We start from the raw sequence: 18729 nt of genomic DNA on the forward strand, positions 1-18729 counted from the left end.
ACAAGGGAGGTGGAAAGAAATAGATACACAACAGAAAGTGAAACAAAATGAAAGGAAGGAAAGGGTAGTGACTACAACACATGCTTCTGAATGATTTTGTATAAGAATTACTTTTGGAAAGCTTTAGAACAACAAAATTACAGGAAACTACTTACATTAATACACAATTTTAAATAGAAAACAATTTTAACACTCAAATGTATTGTACCGGATAATACCTTGTCTTTATTCCCCTCTTCCCAAAATGAAGTTTTTGATGCATTTGGATATTTTTGTTTTTTTTTTAAAAGGTCATGCAAGATACACCTTGCAAAACAGTAATAGCCTGCAAATTAGGTAAGCATCAATCAGAAGTTATGATCTAGTCATTCTTCCTAGATCACCAAATTTCATGTGATCCAGATAACAATTTACAATTAGGAGAATAATTATAATGGCACCAAGCAGGACTGCTATAAATTTAGACTGAATTGTTTTTCCCATTACAACTCCTGATTTTTCCAGGCTCATCTTAGTTTCAAATTGCATCATGATGAAATTTCACAAACTATTAGATAAATTATATTTCTAAAACTGAAAATTGGTTCAAGTTCTTCAAATATGTGTGTCATACAATACTAATTAAATATTAATGGAGGGACTTAGCATAAAAACCAAGCAGCTTTATGGGTGGTGAAGCTCCATTTTGTAGACAGTAAGATTAATGTAAATTAAGGCTGTCATAATAGGTTTTTTAATCTATTAAAAATTGTTTGGTTTTAAATGCTGTGCGTACTGTACTTTTTCTAACAATCATCATGATGACAATTGTTCCCAATAGGACACAGATGACAACCAATGAGCTCATGAAAATACTACTACTTTAACACAATAGTGAGTAACCTTCATCTAGATTTTCACTATTTCAAGATGATACTAAGTTATTTTAATACAGAATGTCTTAAGGTGACTTACAATATTAACATGAACACAGAGACCACATTTAAAACAATGTCAACAAAATGGCAAAACAATATTCCATTTAAATGTATGAAAATAAAGATAAAATATCAGAATAAAATTAGTGTATTCAAACTTAAATATTGTTACATGGTCAAGTTTTTAGTAGGCTCTAGAAATATATCATTGTTCATAGGCAAATCCTGTATTAAACAAGTACTTGCAAATGGCCAGTTAGACACAGAATCACCCAATTTTTGCACTGCAAAGTTGCCTAGTATCCAGATATTGATATATACATCTGTTTCTGTATAAAACACTTCAATGTTCTTAACATATTTGGGGTAATTTCTTTGGATTTTAAAGGCCCAGGAAGCCAGAAGTATTTTCTAATCAGATTCAGGCTCACTGTGGAAAGCTTACATTGGAGAAATGTTTAGCTCACTAATGTCTATGCCAGAGGTCGGCAATCTACGGCACGCGTGGCACACGAGCTGATTTTGCCTGGCATGCAGCTGCCGGTCAGGGTCCCGGCCGCTGGCCCCGCTCAGCATCCTGCTGGCCTGGGGTTCTGTTCACTCAGGCAGCTGAGCGGGGCCGCCAACCGGGATCCCCGACCAGTGGCAGGCATGCCCCCCCGGCTCTCCCCTTACCACACTCGGGTTCTTCAGCTCCCGAGAGTGAGGGCCGCCAGGGCGTGGGGCTGAGCCTGCTGTGGGAGGGGCAGTGGCTCACACTCCCAGGAGCTGCCGTGCCGGGGGGGGGGAGGTGCGCGCAGGGACCACTGCCCGCATGCATCTGCTGCAGGAGCACCCCCTGGGGGGGGAGAGGGCATAGCCCGGGCAGGCACGCTCCCTAGTTCCCCGAAGTATGAGCCGCTGCTGCCCCTCTTACAGCTCCCCCCTCCTGCTGCCTCAGCACTCCATGTGGAGTTTTGCCTCCAGGTGGAGCCAGCGTCTGACTGCCATGGGCATGTTAAAGGGGGGGGAGGGTAGTCGTGGAGCAGGGAGAGGATTGGATGGTTTGGGAGTTCTGGGGGTCCTGTCAGGGGGTGGGGAGTGGTTGGATGGGATGTGGGGGTCTGTCTGGGGGCAGGGATGTGGATAAAGTTTGGTGCAGTCATGGGACAGGTAGGGTCTGGGGAGGGGGGGGTCTCAGGAAGGGGCAGTCAGGGAACAAGGAGCAGGGAGGCTTAGGTATGGGGTGGGGTTCTTGGGGGCAGTTAGGAGCAGGGGTCCCAGGAGGGGGCAGTCAGGGGACAAGGAGCAGGGTGGGGCAGTCAGGGTGGGAAGTGGGAGGGAGTGGCTAGAGGCAGGGCTAGGGCTCTCCTCTCTTTTTGAAATATGGTAACCCTAGGTGAGGGGGAAGCTGGGGGGTGCAAGGGGGCTGGCACCCACATACATCCACTGCAGCCTGCAGGAGCCCCCTGGGGGGTGCTGGGCTGCAGCCTGGGCACGAGGGGGGGGGTCATGGCTGCTCCCCACTAGTGGCACTGCTGCTGCACCCCTGCACCGCGCCAGCTCCTCCATGGCTGGGGCTCGCTGCTGCCGCAAGCGGGCTTTCCGGTGCCTCTGGAAGGCAGCTCCTCCCTGCCGAGCTGCTGCAGCAGCCTAAGCCTGGCAAAGCCAGTGAGTGGACTTGGGGCCGGTGGGGTGGGGAGGGCTTGTGAGGAGGCTGTGCACCCTCCAGCGGAGTTCGGGGGTGGGGAGCAGCCCCTGGGGTCTATAAAGGCTCATTGGGATTTGCCCCTCAATGAACTAATGTGCGGGGGGGGCACAAGGTGGAAGTTTTGCCTAGGGCGTAAAATATCCTTGCACCGGCCCTTCCCCAGGGGGTGCGTGCACCCCAGGTTAAGAACCACTGCACTAAACTGATAAGAGCTGCATTTTAATTTAATTTGAAATGAAGCTTCTTAAGCGTTTTAAAAAACTTGTTTACTTTATATACAACAATAGTTTATAGTCTTAGAGAGACCTTCTAAAAATGTTAATGTATTACCAGTACGTGAAACCTTAAATTAGAGTGAATAAATGAAGACTTGGCACACCACATCTGAAAGGTTGCCGACCCCTGGTCTACACCTATATGTTTGTGTCTGTTTGTGTTTAAAGAATACAGCATTATGCATCTGAAATGTTACTCAGTATTGTAGGGCCTTCTAATAAAATAGTATATTTTTTTCAAGGTTTTACATACATATAGTGCTTAAAGAATGCTGTTGAAGCCTTAACTGATTGTTTTCCTTTTCTAACTTTGAGACATAGAAATAGCAATCTTTAAAAAGGGTGTTAAGTTTAATTTTCTTTATGCATTTTTAGATAGAATATAACTAAGTGACACTAAGATACATATAATGCATGTGATCTTAATTCTACTAATCCAATGTTTAATTTTTACACATACTTTATTTGAATGTGTATTTCCAAATCTCACCCATTTAGATGAACAATTATTTGAAAGGTCTTGAGTATAAACAAACAGGGTGGGGTAAAATCAGACTTATCCAGAAAGATATACTGTGTAGAGAATTGGACAAAATAGTTTTAAGATCTGTTTTACAAGATTTATGCCTAGCTACAGAAAAATAGAATACTGAGCACCACACATAAATCAATCCTATTGAAGCACTAGACAGTTTCACAGTATTCCCAAGAAATCCTACTTATCCAGCCAGGATTTCTTTAGAGGGGGGGAAATAAAAAAAAATTCCCTGGGGAAAAAAAAAAACAGAACAAGTTTTAGACAGAGCTCAAGTGCTTCCTGCTTCTAGACCAGGGCAAAAATACTGCAAGAACAGTCTTCTGGTATTCCAGCACCTCCACTTCCAGACAGAACAAAGCTGTTCTTGGAATACGGAAGGAAGAGGCAAGGGAGTAGAGAATGCCACATTAAACTTCCCAAAAGTGGTATGGCAGAGTCTTGCATGGAAGAATCCCTGCCTCCTTCCCTTCACACAGGCCCTTTCTTGACATGCAAAAAGAGTGAGCTTTTCAATCGTGTTAACTCAATTGAGTTACAAGCAGTCCTCAGACGTATGACACAATTGGTGCCTTACAACTGTATCGTAAGTCAGAACGTCGTAACTCCGAACTGCAATCTACTGCGGGACCAAGCATCATAAATGCAAAACCTATAGTCGTAAGTCGAATCAGGGTGTCATTGCAGAAGCGTCTGTCATAACTCGAAAGTCAGAGAAAGTAGAGGACTGCCTCTACTTTAACTCAAGTGATGAAAAGCCTTGGTAAAATACAGCATAACAACACATACCTGGCTATGTTGTAGTAGAGAGGCTCCCTCCAGTTCTAAAGTCTAATTCAATTTATGTCAGATGGTGCTCCTCTATCCAGTAATTTATTGACATGTTCAAAGATTTCTAGTAGATGAGACAGGATATTTCTCTACAAAAACCATGCTCGTTGGACTCTTGGAAAATCATGATTTTCCAACTGTTTTTTTATTGTATTTTTAAATCATTTCAACCCATGTACCAGGTATAGATGTAAGACTTATTTGTCTATAATTCTTCAGATTACCCTACAGCAGTGTTTCCCAAACTTGGGACACCGCTTGTGTAGGGAAAGTCCCTGGTGGGCCGGGCCGGTTTGTTTACCTGCCCCATCCGCAGGTCCAGCCAATCGCGGCTCCCACTGGCCGTGGTTCACCGCTCCAGGCAAATGGGGGCTGCTGGAAGCAGCGCGGGCTGAGGGACGTACTGGCCGCTGCTTCCAGCGGCTACCATTGGCCTGGAGCGGCAAACCGCGGCCAATGGGAGCTGCGATTGGCCGGACCTACCGACACAGCAGGTAAACCGGCCTGGCCTGGCCCACCAGGGGCTTTCCCTACACAAGCAGTGTCCCAAGTTTGGGAAACACTGCCCTACAGCCTTTTTAAATAAAGGCATAACTTTTGCTACCTCCCAGTTCTCAGATACAGTAGCTGTTTTTAATAAGATATTGTACACTTTTGCAAGGAGTTCAACTACTTCATAATTAAGCTCTTTCAGAACTATGGCATTTACAGTTCCTGGCCCAGTGACACTATTTTTTTTAAAGTATCATTTGTTCCAGTACCTCTTCTTCTGACACTGCAAAGATAATTACTAGAAAAACAGCAGGTCTGTATCTTTCTGCTGTTACTCTTTGTCAGACAGAAGGCAAGCTCAACAGGGTTTGGGAATATTTGCATTGCCTTGAGAGGCTATGTGGCTCAGTAGATAAATTCCCACATGTGACCTTAGGCAAGTCACTTTACCTTGAAGAGTTGATAATTTAAGTTGAGAAGGTAGTGGGTGAGAAGATAAACGAAGGTGAACACCATCTCTTACTATGTGTTGGTACAATGCCTAACACTCTAGCCACTACTGTCATGCAAATAATAAATAGATAAAGATTCAACTTGTAATAACAAATCTGAAATGGCAGAATACTAATTCCTTACTTTTAAGTGTCCTTTTAAAAAAAGTTCTGTTTTTCTGATGTTTACAAACCATAAATATTCCACAAAACATGTTTCTACTATCTTAACACAGGAAGGTTAACAGGTTCTTCAAAGTGATTCCGGTATCGATTAATGAAGAGGTTGGTAACAAAAGTAACATTCAGTTTGATATCTAATTTACTGCACTTTATTCTCTTCAGCTTAATGAATATAAATGCCTTATAGCTCATGTAAGCAGATAAGAGTTCTTAATTACTACAATGAGCATCTCATGTTAATTATAATCCCCCAGAGTAATAGTTAGTTTGTATATTCTGTTTTGAGCTCAGTTATAATCCTATATAAAAAGAAACTTCTAAAGAGACAAAGGACTTTCCCCACTGTGAAGTTATAAAACCAGGCCAGGTAAGTAAAGCACTACTGTGCTCTACTCATGTTTCTAAATGAAAATGCATTAAACAGCCACATCAGACTTTAATATGCATGTTCATGAGTGATTTGCTAGCTAGTTATGACAGAGAAAGAACACAAACATGGCAGTTAACTACTGCACTACGCTCTCAGGTTACAGTAAAATGAGTCCTAGATTCCTTCATTATTTAGAAGAAATAGCTTACTCAGAACCCAAAATCATATATACAATATATTCTATGCTTCATATGGCACACTGGTGTGAGCTGGAATATGATGTAGGTGAACTGAGTTGCTTGACTACAAGAGTTACTTTAGCATGGAGCATGTGGAACAAGGAGAAATCAAGTCAGAGTCTAGCCTTGCACCAAAGCCCAAGACATTTTCCTAGTCACTAGAACTAGAGCCAACTGAAGAGGCCAGCCAAAAGATCAGCCAAGAAATTAGTCCGAGAGTCAGAGCTTAGCCATCTATATTTAGCATCAACAAAGGCAAACATACAAGTGGCTAATGTTTGGAACATAAGCAATACAAGAAGGCAGGAGCCAACTAGTCTCCCATGTCATAATAAATCTTATCTTGCATTGCTTTTGAGGTAAAGAATCTAGAAAAGTATTGGGACTGAGAGTATGGCTTATTCATGGTTATACAAGAAGCAAGGTTGGTTGGCACAAATTTGATAGCAAGAACTGAGACGTAAGTTAACTTAGAACTCCTCTAGGATTTCAAACAAGATGAACAAAATGAAAATGAACAACCAGAAGTCATTAGTGTACTTTAATATGCGTACTTAAGTGATTTATCTACATCTAAACATATATGTGATTGCAGCTAATCAAACACAACCTTTGGCTTTTGTTCAAGTTCAGATGGTACCTTCCTTGCAATTAATGGTCAGTGTAATTTGTAACGTTTACGTCTAGGACTATCCAAAAAAGTTTACAAGAATCCTAGATGAACCCCCCCAAAATTAGAATAGTTAAAAAAATACTCCAGTGTAACTGTGAATGAGTGTGTGTGTTCTCCACACTTACCACCCACCCATTAGACAGAACCCCGTTTGGGTTGGGGAAAGTACCACATGTGGTAGAAGTACCATAACAGAGACAACCTAAAGTGAAGTGTTTAACTGGAACACACTCGGTAACAAGTTGTACCAATCATAGCATGAACAAGAATTTTCAGCTTCAGTTTTATAGTATTGTATCTGTAGTAGTGTTAGGCTGATTTATGAAACTGCAATTTCTTGAGGATCTCCAGGGTAGTGACAGGGTGAGGAGGGGACTAGAGTTGAAAGCGGATCTCACCTTAGGGCTCATCTACATGAGAATTTGTGTTTCATTATACCAGTATAATTATACCATTATAGTTAAGTCATTATAGTTATATTGGTATAAAATCTGTGTGGACAATCTTATTCCAAAATAAATGTGGCTTTTTCAGTTTAGCTTAAAGCACCTCCAGAAAGTGACAAAATTAACTGGAAAAAAATCCCTTTCATACCAGACTAAGAATGTCCACATGGGAGTTATACCTGTAAAATTACAGCAGTTAAAATTCACAATTTACATTATACCAGTATAAGTTTCTCATGCAAGCAAGCTGTAAGGGTTGCCTAAAAGGCCTACTCACTCTTCCCCAGGCTCAGAACCTACTGCCTACCTAGAAGTCTACCATACTGGTTCAGACCAATGATCGATATTTAACACAGTATTCAAAAGAGGTGCCAGAAATCCTGCAGGCATATAACTATGATAATTCTGGATATTCCTGTTATTCATATAAATGTCTAATCCCCTTTTGAATCCTACTTTTCCTCAATGACATGCTGTGGCAATGAATGCCACAGGCTAACTGTGCGTGGAAAAAGAATTCTTATTATCAGTCTTCTATTTGCCCCTTTTTCAATTTCACTGAATGCTTCCATGTTTTTATTATACAAAAATGTGAACGGAAGTAACATTTATTTTTACTATACCATTCTCAGAGTGAAAGAACACACAGTTCAACATACTTTTATTTGTAGTCATGCCTCTTACACCCTTCAATTTTCGAGGAAATTATCCCTTGTGGAGTTGTTTACTTCAGAGACAACTTGCAATCATATGCATGTAAGCAGGGATCAGCACAATATCTAAAATCATAGTTGATTATTTGATTTGTTTCACCTACAGGCAGCAGCAAATAGTTTCAACATATCCTTTCTGAATTAGTTTAATATGGAGACACAAACAACTGCAGCTACAAGATAATTAACTACAAGGGTTGCTCTTTCCACCAAATAGCAGTAGCATAAAGAAAAAAAGATTTTTCCAAACATCTTCAAACCAGTCTATCAGCATGCAAGCCCCAGTGTACCATTTTAGCAAGGCTATTAGTTATACAGCAATTGTAAAACAAATTGACAACTATTTCTTCCCAAATAAATATTGCAATTATCTAAAGCAGGGGTAGGCAACCTATGGCACGGGTGCCGAAGGCGGCACACGAGCTGATTTTCAGTGGCACTCACACTGCCCGGGTCCTGGCCACCAGTCGGGGGGGCTCTGCATTTTAATTTAATTTTAAATGAAGCTTCTTAAACATTTTAAAAGCCTTATTTACTTTACAAACAACAGTAGTTTAGTTATATATTATAGACTTATAGAAAGAGACCTTCTAAAAATGTTAACATGTATTACCGGCACGCGAAACCTTAAATTAGAGTGAATAAATGAAGATTTGGCACACAACTTCTGAAAGGTTGCCGATCCTTGATCTAAAGTCAAACATTAATATTAAATTTCTATTCTGGTAATGCCTTCAATGTGCTATCCACAGACACAAAAAGACAAAGCCCAGGGGCCAGAAGAAACTTGTGTTACTTGGCTAAAAACCCATGTACAACTTTTCCATTCCCATTTTTAAGAGAATTTATCATGAACTTGTTCATGTGGAAGCTTCGTTTCTCACCTGTCTGTTCCGTTCGTCCATTATTCTTGTGATTTGTATTTTCTTCCTCCCCATTTTCACTCTCTCCTTTCTTTTCCCTTTTTACAATCCAAAACCACACTAATCCAAGAATTCTCACTCTTCAATATACTAACACATGGTACACAGTTCTTTTCCACTGTTTCGTCTTCCACCCGATGAAAAGGTTGCTGCTTCTTGTTATAAAAACCTAAAATAAAAAGAAATACTGAAATAATTTTGTGCCTTCAATATTTTCAAAGTTACAGACAATTTCACATCAAAAATTGTGTTTACAAGAATTGCTTTGAATGTGCAAAGATGAACCAACTCATCTCTCTCTAATCAGACATCCTGTCCATTACAATCATACCAAGCAAAAGCAAGCAATGACTGTAAATTAAGCATTTGAGCTGTTTCACAGAACCTATGGCCAAGAGTCAAGTGATCAGTGATTTTGGATCCTCCACTGGGACATGTTTAAAAAAGGACTGATTTTCAGAGGGTGCTCAACACTCTCTGAAAAAATAAGTCTTGTTCAAGATGTCTACAGTTGAGCAGTCAAAACGTGGGGCGCCCAAAAAATAAACTTCCGAGAATCATCATCTAGGGTTTTGGGAAATTTAACCTTTTTTTTTTTAAAGGTAACTTTTTAAAATATTTAGCCACAGACATGTGACAACCCTTTAAGTTATGCTCTTTGTAAAATTTATATAAGCATAATGCAGAGATCGGCAATCTTTGGCACATGGGCCACCAGGGGAAGCCCCCGGCTGGCCGGGCCAGTTTGTTTACCTGCCACGTCCGCAGGTTCGGCCGACCACAACTCCCACTGGCTGCAGTTCACCATTCCAGGCCAATGGGGCCTGCGGGAAGCGGCACGGGCTGAGGGATGTGCTGGCTGCCGCTTCCCGCAGCCCCCATTGGCCTAGAACGGCAAACTGCCGCTAGTGCGAACCGCAAATCGGCCGAACCTGTGGACGTGGCAGGCCCACCTGGGTTCTTACTCTGGTGGACTGTGTGCCAAAGGTTGCCGATCCCTGGCATGGTGTCTTGCTTAAGGTTGTTTGGTGTTATTTCACCTTTTGAACAAGCAGTCAATCTGAAAAAATCAATTTTCCATCATTATTCAAGCTCTGACTGTTGGAAACAAAATTTAAGATTACCTTTTTAGCCTCAATTAATTTCACAATTCAAATCATGTCTCTTGCAACATTATTCTTTAGAGCTCCTCAGCATACATAAACACAGGCCCTGCATTTCAAAGAGCTTATATTTAAGCCACAGCTAATATAATTTATAGAATCAAAATACATAGGCAAGAAATCATATCAAACTTGCTGGTAAGGTGGTCAGCTAGGGAAGGATTAAGAATAGGTACTCTGTTGCAGAAGTCATTTTGCCAAAATATGTTAATAAACATAGGGAAAGATTAAAACAATTAGGTAAGAATTGGAGTAATAGATTAAAAATATTCAGATACTACAAGGATGAGTATACCTAAAAGAAAAAAATTAAAAAGATAAGATAAAATGCAGTAATAAAAATATAAAATGAAAAAAAGGCTTAAAAATAAAAATTGAAATGAAAGGACTAAGACTGATATTAAACTAGTAAAGACAAATCGCTAAGGACTAAAGCCACTTATTTTTGTTTTTATTTAGATTGTTAATTCTTCAGGACAGGGGCTATTGTATGCCTTTGAAATTCGAGTGCCATATAAAAATAAATCATATTTTTGGTATCTTCATCCACCACTACAATTTAATTTCCCCAAAGGATTATTTAACAAGTATGGAGATGTTGATGAATAGGTGAGAAAATCTCAAGGTTATGTTCACTACAGTAACTTGCAACTTTTCACACATCTACTAACAAGCCAATTACCAACAACAAATCCTCATGTTTAAAAAGATTTGCAGTGGATGCACACAAACTGAAAGGGCGACGAAGTCAGACGCTTAAATATTTTACTATCACACATGAACAAATTATTTATTTTTAAGAACCAAAGCATTACAAATAGACAATTACCTAAGTCTTGGAAAACCATGCATTAATACTGTAAACTTTTGAAGATGCTTCTCCCCAAATCCTCCCATAATCAACTAAACTGTGGGATAATATAAGACAAAGTAACAGGAGACCAGTGGAAAACAGATTTAACTTCTCCAATATTAATTGTGTACTACAATGTATTACCCAACTTGTTGTTTGCAGTGTCTTTGTAACCACGTTGGCCCTAGGATATCAGAGACACAAGATGGATGAGGTAATATCTTTTATTGGACCAACTTCTGTTGGTGAAAGAGACAAGCTTTCAAGCTACACAGATCTAAAGAAGAGCTCTGCGTCTCTTTCACCAGCAGAAAGTGGTCCAATAAAAGATATTACCTCACCCACCTTGTCTCTCCGATACCCAGCTTATGTAATTCAGAACAAAAAACTTGAACTTGGCTACAACTCATATTCTGAAGACCTATTAGTTGATACGAATGACAAAGAAAGGGGTCAAAATAGTCATAGTATTGGGTTTGTAACCTTCTCCAACCTTCCAATCCAAAATACCTTTTGAAATTGACCCCTACATCTATTGTAAGAGGACTGTCACAAATACCTTATTCTTTTAGCCATGTGTAGAAAATGGTGCAACCATACCACAAACCATCTCACAGTTAATAAGTAGTGACAGAAAGAGGCGATTAGTCACAGACTGCACTTCACTATGTATTCACTCTGTGCAGAGTATAGAATCATGACATTCTGATGCTGACACAGCTTAAAAAGGGGATGGAAGAATATCACAAGAGCACAAGATGTCATTTTATATTTATTTGACCTCAATAACGTCTTCCTTGTTAGAGTATCACTGAATGCTCAAAAGACATGGAAGACAATTTATAATAAGCACAAAGAGGCACAAAGGCTATATTAGGCCCATTGCTTAAGAGGATAAAACAGAATCACCCTGTATGCTATGGGTTAATTATATCTCAAATAATCAAACTGTGGACTATCTATAAATTTGCATCACTGTCACATATTCTATACTGCACTTTAAGAGAACAGTATTTTCTTCCAAAGAAACTGCTGCTGAAGACAACTCACTAAAATCACAGTTGTGACCATAAAGTCACTTTGGTATATTCCTGTATCGTGAAAAGCTTCTCCCTCCCATGCTATGAACAAAAATTTGGGCCAAGTAATAATACTGAAGTTAAGTTAGCAGACACATATCCATAGCGTGGGAATTAAGGGTGCAGAAGGTGCAGCAGCACCCCAAGGTTTTATGCAGGGTCCCGGCAGCCAGCCCCAGCCTCAGCCCCCTTACCCCTGTCCTAGCCCCTCCCCCCCCCTCCATTCCAGAGACACAGCCCTACTCCTGGCCCCAGCTGGGGGCGGGGGACAAACAGGGCTAAGAGGGCTGGCTTTCAGCACCCCCACTATTAAAAGTGTTCCAGCACCACTGCACATATCCATGATCACAGAGCACATTATATTTCAAACAGAGTAAAAATGAAATTAACATTAAAACCCCAGGAATTTCAAAGTTAAGGTTGCATTTCCACAAGTCATAGAACCACACCCTAGCAACTACTACTACCTCACCTCTGTAGAAAGGCAACAGAAGTGAAATCTCACACTGACATGAATATCAAGCACTCCATAAAATAAAATGGTCAGTGTAAGCAAAAGAAAAACTGCAGTATTTTCTGCTTCAATCAGAGAATACTACGTTTGCAACTCTAATGAGACAAAATTAAGATTAGAATAGTTTTTGAGTATGATCTCATATGAAACTGATCTTAATACTGGGTCTCCTAGCTTTCTACTTGTCTTGTTTTAATTTAACATTTTTAAAAACAATGTACACTAAAAACACTGATATCTTCATTTGACGACCAACACAACTGGTAGCTAAGCAGTCTTAAAATATAGTGTGCCATAGGCAAAAAGAAAAAAAAAACTATCAATCACATGTTCTCACTAACTTTGATTCATGTAAACTACTAAATCTGCAATTGTTTTCTAAATGCTGGAGGAATGTATCACTCTAAAACTAACTAATGAAATCTGTGCTATTTAGAAAAATGATTTTAATGATTCAGCAAAATCAAACTACACTGGTGCCCATACTGCTGCCCATTTAAACAAAGCTGTGAAGACCGAGATCAAAATTACACAAGTTTAACAAAATTCTTATTTTAAAATTATTGACCTTGTTTTTCTTCCTGTTTTCTTTTAACTTGTACTTTACCATCATGATTCCAGATTATACTTGTCAATGAACAACTCCAATATCCCAGTTTACTATAATGTACCACAATACACACAAAGAACAAATAAGACAACTTCAGATGATTTGCACAACTCAAGGCTCATAAAAACAGTCATTTATGTGGAAATGATCTTATGGAAAAAAGTGTTTTAAGAATCTCAAAAATGAACTAATTTTGTAGTTTAAATAATATACTTACACACTACAAAATATTAAATATTCTTAAAGCAAAAAGGTAGAAGAGGCAAAATATAAGAGAAAGTAAAGAAAGTTATGTAGTGAATGTTCTCTACTATTCAAGCATGGGGAAGGGAAGCCAAAACTTCTGAGTTCTATACCAAATTCCTCAAAGCATTTCTTATGTGACTCTTAAGCAAATGACTGCCTTTCTGCACCTCAGTAAAACAGGAAGCTACCTCACATGTATGTAGAGGCTTAATATTTATTAAAAAAAATGTTGAAATCTTTCGGTGAAAGGTAATATAAAAGTTATCAGTTTGTACACACAGTCAAAGTTAATAGAGAGTTTAATAAAGTAATGTACAGTGATAACGGTCAGCACTTTAGTAAAGCCTGAAGCTATAAAATACTCAATATTGCAACCCTATGGCACAATGTATGTCTACACTATGAAGACTACACGAGCATAGCCCTGTAGTAAAGACTCAGCCTACACCAACCAGGAGTTTTTCTGTCAGTATAGGAACATCACCTTCCTGAATGAAGCTATGTCCATGGAAGCCTTCTTCTATCGACATACCTACGTCTACATTGGGTTTTTTTCCCCCAGCATATCTGTATTGGTCAGGGGTGTGGAGTTTACTTCAAACCCCTGATTGATGTAGTTATGCCAATGTACCTTTCAGTTTAGATCGGCCACAGTCTCTCTCAAAAGACTTCCTTTCTGTGCTAAGACTGTAATTCAAAAATTTTAAGTGTCAGGTCAAAAAGTGGTTTGAACAGGGTGTAACTAAAAAAATAAATTAAGATTTTGCTCAAGTACAAAAAATGCACTTTTGGACTGAGACCACATATGAAACATTTGAATCTGAAAGGATTTTTTTTTTTAAACACAGACACATATATATTTGCCACGTAGTTCCAAAAATGGGGAAAAAATGGGGCAAATTGTTATTTAATTTGCTGGCAAACTCACCACTGATGGTGACAGGATTCAGTTTATTAAATGTAATTACCTAACATGTTAAAAAATGTGATATGTTCCTATGTAAGTACTCCTGTAAGGACCAGATCAGCACTATATTAACTTATTTTCACCTTAAGGCAATTATGGAGGAGAAAATGAAAATGGTCAAGAGTTGATTTTTTAAAAACTAAAATATCTTATTTTTGGAAGTATTTTATAAATTCAGGTAATTTTTATTAGTTAAAAATATTTTCAGTGTTTTCTATATTATATAAAAACAATAATTCTCCTTACAGTAATGTGCAATTAGGGAAATATACTACATAGGAAAATCTCTTTAGGGTAATGTTAGAAAAAAATAATGGAATGAATGTTTTTCTACTAGCGAACACAAGACAACTATACTGAGAAGACTGGGCCTAGTGCCCGGCCATCCTTGCTAGAATGGAACTCTGAAGTGCTCACAAAGTCCCATATTTCAGATTTTTCAGTGCAGGCTGAAATTTGGCTATACTTTCCCCATTGCTTTCTAGAAGATCTTTCAAGTAAACCTGAGCTAGTCAAGGAGATTTGTTTTAGTGGATGCTAACTAGAGCCTTGTGTGGGATTATTTTTTAATCCTGCTCCCACTATTATGGCAGTGGGTCCTGCAGGACCTGCGGGGTCCCAGTCCTGCTGTAGAGCTCTATGCTAGTCCTGTGCAGGGCTGTACTGTGAGCAAATAAAATACAAAGTCATACTGCAGACTATTCAGGCGCAGTCTGCTATTCCAAGAATAGAGAGGGCCAATATTGGAGAAATCCATACAGAGAATTTAAATAAAGTGTATTTTCATCTCTATAGCATGTCTTTTCCATTACTAGAATTTATCTTTAAATGTTTTATGCTTCATTTTGGCCCTACTTATGGCAATAAATTCAGCTTTTGATGACATTTAAACAAGTCTCAACAGGTTTTATGTGAAGTTGTATTCTCTCTAGCCTATAATTTAGAGTCCATCTCAGAAAACCTGCTTAGGAAATGAATGGAGTCAGTAAGTTGAGAAAGTAGACCAAGGAAAAAATGAACCAATTACAGATGTTGGGCCAGATTCTAATCTTAGATTGGGATAAACCCTTAGTCCCACTGCTGTCATCAGTTCTGCCAAAACACTTGCACCATATGATAAGAAAAGAGCTACAAGAATGAGAGGTTTCAGAGTAGCAGCCGAGTTAGTCTGTATCTGCAAAAACAACAGGAGTACTTGTGGCACCTTAGAGACTAACAAATTTGAGCGTAAGCTTTCGTGGGCTATAGCCCACTTCATCAGATGCATAGAATGGAACATATAGTAAGAAATATATACATACAGAGAACATGAAAAGGTGTATTCCAGTTCAGGTGACATGATCACATGTCACTGTAAGACTTCACTACCCACTTGCCAGCACACACGTATACAAGAAGACTTGCAGGTAAAACAGAGCCATCTGCAGTCAATTCAAGAATGATAAAAAGTCTGAAAAAAAGTGTCTTACACTGAAAGACTACAGAAGCCCATTTTATTTAACTTATTCCAGAAATGGTTAAGAGTTGGCTTTATCATAGTCTACATGGGGGAAAAGAGATTTCTAGAGTAGATAGCTCTTTAATCGAGCAGAAAAAGGAATACTGAAATCCAATGGCTGGAAGCTGAAGCCAGACAAATTCAGACAAGAATTAAGGTGCAAATATTCAGGATGCTGTGGATTTGCCATTACTTGCATCCAAGTCAAGACTGGATACCTTTAAAAGATGATAGATAGATACAGAAGTTATGGGCTTCATGCACAAATTACTGGGGAGGTTCTTTAGTCTGTGTAATGCAGGATGTCAAACTAGAATAACCTCTTCTGGCTTTAAAAATCTATGAACACCTATGTGGCCTTCTGGCACAAAGACTCTTATGAAACTAACCTTTTCTACTTGTTCTGTGTTTGTTTTTTGGCTCATAACTGTTTTGTACAAATAAAGTTTCAATTTAAAAAGTTTATACTTTGGTTAAATGTGAGTCAGCCACGAGAGATGATCACCACCACCTGAGATTATCACTGTCCTGAAAACATACAGTTCTTCCGACCAGAAGGACAAGCACCTAAAGAAAAAATTAGTTTCCTTTAAAGGGATCAAGCAAAGCAGCCTGTTAATTAATATTCAAACTGAATAAACTTAGAAACAATGGGCACTTAACAGGAATTATTTAAGCTTAGTACCAATGTGGACACAAGAACAAATGGGTATAAACTGGACACTAGGAAATTTAGACTTGAAATTAGATGAAGGTTTCTAATCATTAGAGGAGTGAAGTTCTGGAACAGCCTTCCAAGGGGAGTAGTGGGGGCAAAAGACATATCTGGCTTTAAGACTAAGCTTGATAAGTTTATGGAAGGGATGGTATGATGGGATAGCCTAATTTTGGCAATTGATCTTTGATTATCAGCAGGTAAGTATGCCCAGTGGTCTGTGATGGGATGTTAGATGGGATGGGATCTGAGCTATTGCAGATAATTCTTTCCTGGGTGCTGGCAGGTGAGTCTTGCCCACATGCTCAGGGGTTAACTGATTGCCATATTTGAGGTTGGGAGGGAATTTTCCTCCACGGCAGATTGGCAGAGGCCCTGGAGATTTTTCGCCTTCCTCTGCAGCATGGGGTATGGGTCACTTGCTGGAGGATTCTCTGCAGCTTGAGGTCTTCAAACCACAATTTGAAGACTTCAGTAACTCAGACATAGGTTAGAGGTTTGTTATAGAAGTGGATGGGTAAGATTCTGTGGCCTGCTTTGTGCAGGAGGTCAGACTAGATGATCATAATGGTCCCTTCTGACCTTAAAGTCTATGAGTCTATGACATGGGGTTAAAATTTGGGCAAGACACATGCATATATACTTAAGGTTTTGGCAAAAACATGTGTAGTTTTGCTGAGGAAGCAAAATGATCATGCAAAACAGAAGTCAAAACCTTGCAACCCACGCTGAAGGATTCTGTTTTCTGTGGTCACAGCTAATACATGCAAAGCAGATTAAGCTATAGTACAAGTGTTCCCTCGAACAATTTTTTATCCCCATAATTGTTTATCTGTACCCATGATTAACACATTACAGAAACTTTAGAAGTGAACAACCTGCCAATAATTGGAAAAAAATAAAAATCAAACCATCCAGTCCCCAAGACTGCAACCTAGTGACAGGATAGGCTCTGGAACCAAATTGAGGGGGAAAACAAAGTGAACAAATGCCTTTTGCAACAGGACTTAAAACCCCTCTCAGATTCAGGCTATCGTTGAACTGTAGGGGGCAAGTTCTAGAACACAGAGCCTTGTACTCATGAGCAATACCAGAAATTTGATAGCAAAGCTTGAAAATTCCTAAAGGTGAGCTGGAAACTTCCCATCCAGAATGGGGGTGGAGGAGGGTGGAATGGAATACTTATTGATTTCTAAAGGATTTAAGCAATAATTTTAAAACCTTTATGCTATATAAAACTCTTGTAGTTACAAAAACAAGTTCTGAATGTGCCCCAAGGCAGTGCTATTGTCTGAAGTCTATAGACAGCTTCAATACCTCTATAGAGATTATTTGTTGCGTAAGACCTAAATTCTGGACCCAGGCATAACCCAGCTAACTAGGCTCCACACTAGATGTTCCTCGGAGTCCGGGATCAAGAAATCCTTCCTTTAGACCATTGCAGGTCAGCAGAGACACTCTATGGGTTCTACTTATGCTGTACAGGTCAAGTCACTTCCCCATCATTTGCTCTATTTGAAGAGCATCTCAAGATCCGCATGCCCCATCACCAAATCCCTCCTATACAGCAGAGCAGGGAACCATCACAAAGTGAGCTGTACAGATGATGTGAGCATGCTTGCATAATCTGCCCCAATTGTGCTCCACTTCATCCACCAGAAAGACACTGATTCTACTACAAGAGAACAGTTACAGAGAATCGAACAGAACTAATCCAAGACTGGTGTGAACTGCCTATACTCACCTCAGTGGAAATCATTAAAGCTATGCTACTCATTTTAGGGGAGTAAGAATTTACCATAATCTCTCAATAAATTTCCAGAGGTTTTGATTGGCCCATCTCAAAACAAACCTCCATACACTTAAGAGCACAGGCAGTGAATAAAAGAAAAAAATTCTGGCTCTTGACATTCTGGATGATGAGTCAACAGTTCATTGACGGTATTTTCCTCTATCTTCAAAGGGTAGAATATGCTTAGTAAAAATCCAAAAAAGGACTATTTTCAAGTAAACAAATTATTTTGAAGTAGTCCAGTATTTTCAGGCTCACTGAGACACTGTGGTTTGATGGCATATAAAATGCCTTCAATGTTATCTGATTAAAACAGCACGAAGCAAATGGATCACTTGGAATTCTCCTCTCTCAGTGGTGTTCATATTTCAATACGGTCACTTCAGTGAAGCACTGGCTTTAATTACTACTAACCTGGATCTCAGCATTTTTCCATCTTAACTTCTCATGTTTATTAAGCACATTCTTCTACCCTGTCCCCCTTCATCTTTTGGGTAAAAACTTGCATGTAGAA

General features: G+C 39.4%; 1 protein-coding gene across 11 annotated transcripts in view; it reads right to left on the reverse strand.

Annotated features, from left to right (window-relative positions):
* MEF2A (myocyte enhancer factor 2A) overlaps nucleotides 1–18729 on the reverse strand; it is a 175846-nt gene that overhangs the window by 98576 nt on the left and 58541 nt on the right. For all 11 annotated transcript variants that reach the window (XM_039491481.1, XM_039491482.1, XM_039491484.1 and 8 more), the window contains one exon: nucleotides 8740–8947. In XM_039491481.1, coding sequence (XP_039347415.1) covers nucleotides 8740–8793 — 54 coding nt within the window. In that variant the 5' untranslated portion in view covers nucleotides 8794–8947. The remainder of the gene's footprint in view (nucleotides 1–8739; nucleotides 8948–18729) is intronic.

Source organism: Mauremys reevesii, linkage group 10 (assembly GCF_016161935.1).
Source record: "Mauremys reevesii isolate NIE-2019 linkage group 10, ASM1616193v1, whole genome shotgun sequence".
NCBI classification, from domain to species: Eukaryota; Metazoa; Chordata; order Testudines; family Geoemydidae; genus Mauremys; species Mauremys reevesii.